Source organism: Hyaena hyaena, unplaced genomic scaffold, assembly GCF_003009895.1.
Source record: "Hyaena hyaena isolate Hyena2069 unplaced genomic scaffold, ASM300989v1 scaffold_256, whole genome shotgun sequence".
Taxonomy (NCBI): Eukaryota; Metazoa; Chordata; class Mammalia; order Carnivora; family Hyaenidae; genus Hyaena; species Hyaena hyaena.
The window spans coordinates 2,104,966-2,109,553 of record NW_024080885.1 but is presented as its reverse complement, the minus strand read 5'-3'; the positions used below and the strand labels follow the sequence as shown (position 1 = coordinate 2,109,553).

The window sequence follows — 4,588 nt, the reverse complement described above, 5'->3', positions numbered from 1 at the left end:
AGGTCCAAAAAACCAACAGTCCGGCCTCATCTTCATACACAGTTCCCTCTTTGGGGCACCCTTACCACCTCTTCACCTAACTTCTAATTAATCCTCAAAACTCAGTTCAGGTGTTGTTGCCTTCTCTCTACTCATTCCTCACAGTCCCTGTTGTTTCCTCCACCACAACGGTAAGTGCTATTTATTTTTATTAATATACAATGAATTTGTCTATTTATCTGTCTCTTTCATTAAATCATGAGCTCCTGAATCTGAGTAGCCAGTATCTAGCCCCCAATAAACATATACATAAATAAATAATTCATTCACATCTGTTGTTGGAACTCACAACATTATCAAGTACATGGCAGCTATTATATCAAATATACATGGTGTGTTTTGTCCTAAAGAACTGAAATCATAGAGCTTCAAAATGCTGAAGCTTCAGATCAGGAAGGAAGCACTCAACCCATATCAGAAAGTCATCAGTTCCTCAAAATTTCTTTGAGTCACATTGTTTGCTTAAATAGGGCTTACTCTTCCTGCGTCTACAGTGATATTGATTTTAAACCGTGAGTTTAAGAGTCTGGGTTTCATCTACACTGTGCATGAGAAGTTCATCTTTCAAGTCCTAGGTTTCTCTTTCCTAGGGCCCAGAACCCGTCAGTCCCCTGCTGCACACAGGTGGCAGGTAGCTCTGGCATACCTGGGAGAGGAACAGCAGACAAAAAGCCTCTGAGTCTGGAACTAACCACTGCTTCTGTTCTCAGTGGGAGCCCGAACACTGAGACCTGGTAAGGGGAGAAGTCTCGGGGCCGGGGAGTAGAGTGGTGAAGATGGCTGGAAGGTCCTGGTCAAAGAGATAGAGGATAAATATTCCAGGAGGGAGGAGGGAAGAGACAATGTTTTGTACACATATGTATAGGAAAAAGAGAAGAATGTGATCTGCCAATCAGAGGAAAAGTCATCTTACCTCATATTCCTCCTCACTGGGCTTCAGGCTCTTCATAGGATTGTGAGACTCAAGTGAGAAAGAAGTTAAAAAAAAAAAAAAAGACCGATGAAATCTTAAAAGGCAGAATAAAAATCTAAAGCGTTGTGAATAATAATTTTGTTCTTATCGCTTCTACTACCATCACTATCTCATTTTTTTTCCTCTTCTTACACAGAAAAGATGATGCTGGATTTTCTGGGACGCTTTCCTCTCCTCCTGTTGCTGCTGGGTTTATGGGAGCCAGTGCATCCACTTTGTGCCCAGCCTCAGTCCCTCACCAGGGCACAGTGGTTTGAAATTCAGCATGTAAGGTCAAGCCATGTCAACTGCAACAGGGAAATGAATGGTGTCAATAATTATACTAGGAACTGTAAGTCTCACAACACCTTTCTGCAGGACTCCTTCAAGAACGTGTCTGATACCTGTCTTTTGCCCAACGTGACCTGCAAAAATGGCCTGCGTAACTGCCACCAGAGCCCACAGCGTATTAATATGACTGACTGTAATCTCACTGCAGGGAGGTATCCCATCTGCAGCTACAGAAATTCTTACCCGCAGATGTTCTACATTATTGCCTGTGATCCCCCTCAGCAGGGTGACCCTCCGTATCCATTGGTTCCTGTACACTTAGATGGAATTTTTCAAAGTTTCCATCACTTTCCCTCTCACTTGGCACAGGTTCTCTTATGATCTCCTCCACTATTTCTTTTCTGTGGTTGATTTCCATGGTTCTCATAGAAGAAAGAAGAAGTGTACTGGGGGGATTCACATGCCGAGAATGCAAGACCAGTGTTGGGGACAAACAGAAATGGGATTTTTTTCTGCTTTGGAGCTCTGTGTGTTTTTAAGGAAGGCAATAGGGAAGAGGGCAGAGAAAGACACAGGCCTCCATATTTTTAATCTTGGAACTTCTGCTAAGCTTTGCTGCACTGTGTTCACAGCAATAAAACCACTTTCTTTTGCATTGTAATGACTATGACTATGTGTGTTTGGGATCCCTGTACATCATTGCCACCCTGGAGCCATTTAGACTTGCATTTGCCAGGATTCTCAGAGCTATTTGGGTCTTAGGCAACCTTTGAGGTTATGAAGCAACCCTGGGCCTCTGCCACTTCCCTCACCCCTGTGTCTTTGGGACTATGGAGCAAGAAAGTTCTCTATCCCTTCAAACTCTGCTCATAGATTTTACATATTTCCCTTAAAACCATTGTCTATGTTTATTTGTAGGTGGCACGGATGCCTCAAGAGTGTTTTGATAGCAGTTTCACACACAGATTCTAACACTGACAACTGATGCATCCTAGATCTTTACTATTGGTTTCTATATGTTAATCAGATAATGTTTTAAATACAGGTAGTAGTAGGGATAATAATCCACTCTAGGCTTAGAGTCAGTTCTCCTGTTATCATTTTTTTAAAAAACCATTTTTTTAAATGATTATTTATTTATTTTGAGAAAGAGAGAGAGAGTGCTAGGAGGCGAGGGGCAGAGAGAGGGGAAGAGAGAGAATCTCAAGCAGGCTCTGCACTGTCAGTGCAATCTCATGAACCACAAGATCATGACCTGAGCTAAAATCAAGAGTTAGATCCTCAACCAATTGAGCTACCCAAGTGTCCTCAATTCTCCCAATCTTTTGGAATGGATAAAGAGAGAAAACATAGATTCAAGAAAAAAAAAAAGCAGTAGGAAACTAGAAACATTCTTGGCTTATGTAAATGCTGAAATTTCACAGAAATCATGGTGCTTTGGAACAGGTAGTGGATTTAGAAATTGAAAGACTGGGGTTAAGAATTAGGCTGGGATTAAGAATTTAGGTCTTAGATATAGGGAAAGAAGAACAATTTTCCCGCTATCCTAGATTCTTGACTGAGACCCTGATAAAAAGGCAGATTAATGGGACAAAAACTATTTTAATTATGTACATATGGGAACCCCACAAAAATATGAGACTCAAAAGCCAGCTGAAGCTTATGTACCATCCTGGGCTAATGAAAGGATAGGAGTCAAGGGCTTTAAAAGAGGGGAAGGCAATTCATAGGAAGGTGAGAAGAGGAAATGTTTGGTAAACAATATTTGCCCTGCCATGCTTATATGAAAAAGCAATCCCTGTCATAGCTCACTTCCAGGTACAGGTCCCCTTTCTCATGTAAATTTGCTCTACAAAAGGGTAACCTCCACTCTGCTTTCAGAATTTCTCCTGTGTTTGCACTTTTTTCAAAATGAACAACTTAAAATAATTCTTATGCCAGAATCTTTTTTGAGGATTCTGCTACACATCATACCCTTCGGTTTCCTTATCAACCACTAGACTCATTGGGCTAGCAGGCCAGTGTAAGTTAAAGTGTTTTGTAGACTGATCTGACTTTGAGTAGCAGCCAAACACAATGCATATTGGAACGGCCACTTACTGAAGTAGTTTCAAGTCCGTCAATTACCAGTACTACAGAATGGTTCTTTCCAAACCAAACTGCTCCTTTAACAGGTGTGCTAATTGTGCTCACCTTCCTTTATGCCACATATTTATAGTATATTTTTGAAATAAAGACTGAAATATGAAGTTTCAGGTTTCAGGAACATGGATTCCAAGGGTACTAAATATTTAAGGCCCCTCTCAGTGGAAGAGAAATGCAAGCAGGACAATTTGGCATCTGAGAAGGTGGGTACCTAGTAGGGGAAATTCTGAGGGAATTTGAGTCTTCCAATTTAGAGCAGCTTTCAATAGTATTCATATTTAAGCAGTGTTGTATTTACATTGTATAGATTCAGTCTTCAAGAAAAATCTGTGGGGAGTAGACAGAAGGATCTGTGTTCGTGTTCAGTGTGAACCAGTGTAAGAAAGTAGCTTCATCCTCAGGGAAAGGGATCTTCAGATGGCCTGCGCTGACCTGATTGGGAATCAAAATGGACTTATGTACAATATGAATGACAGGGCTTAGGAATGGTGGTGGGGGTTCGGAGCTGACAGCCAAGAAATAACTTTTGAAGATGTCTTTGGTGCAAAAAGGTGATTTTAGTAAAGCACAAGGACAGGACCCATGAGCAGAAAGAGCTGCACTGGGGTTGTGAAGAGTGACTGGTTATATACTATGGAATTGGGGGAGATAAAGACAGAAGGGAGGCCTCCAGAAGGACTTTGATATGTGAAAAAGGATTCCTAAAATACCGGAGTCTTTGCTATTGTCAAGCTAAAGTTGTTTTTCCTCTAACAAGGCATTATCATTAGAATGGTAAGGTGTTCCCAGAAAAATGTTCTACTCTGTATTTGTCTCAAATATTTGTCAATGGGCTGTAGGTTATAAGGAAATTTAATTTTATCTCCCATTTCCTTCTTGCCTTTGCTCCTCACAGCCCTATGGAGGAGAGGATGATACTAGGGGCTACAGGAAACTGAATCCATACATTTCTAGAGATTAGGCTATTGATTGTAAACCAATAGAGACATGTCCTGCATGACTGTGATCTCCATCAGTCAACCATTTGTTTCCTTTCCTTTTGCTCTTGGGCAGCCAGGAGTGCTCAAGGAATATCACACTTATCCCACGGGGGGGGGGGGGGGGGCGGTGCTAGCTTGTGCTTTGTCCTCAGCTTGCCTTATGCGCCCTCATCATAAACAT

General features: G+C 41.5%; 1 protein-coding gene across 1 annotated transcript; it reads left to right on the top strand.

Annotated features, from left to right (window-relative positions):
• Nucleotides 1-502: 502 nt before the first annotated feature.
• RNASE6 (ribonuclease A family member k6) lies at nucleotides 503-1,943 on the top strand. The gene is made up of 2 exons (XM_039245210.1): nucleotides 503-773; nucleotides 1,149-1,943. Exon 2 carries the CDS (start codon nucleotides 1,154-1,156, stop codon nucleotides 1,661-1,663), a length of 510 nt encoding a protein of 169 aa, XP_039101141.1. The 5' UTR covers nucleotides 503-773; nucleotides 1,149-1,153; the 3' UTR covers nucleotides 1,664-1,943.
• The last annotated feature ends 2,645 nt before the right edge of the window (nucleotides 1,944-4,588 follow it).

What these genes read in the sequence shown, in the direction of transcription:
- RNASE6 (XM_039245210.1), top strand. Translation starts at nt 1,154, where the DNA reads ATGATGCTGGATTTTCTGGGACGCTTTCCTCTCCTCCTGTTGCTGCTG.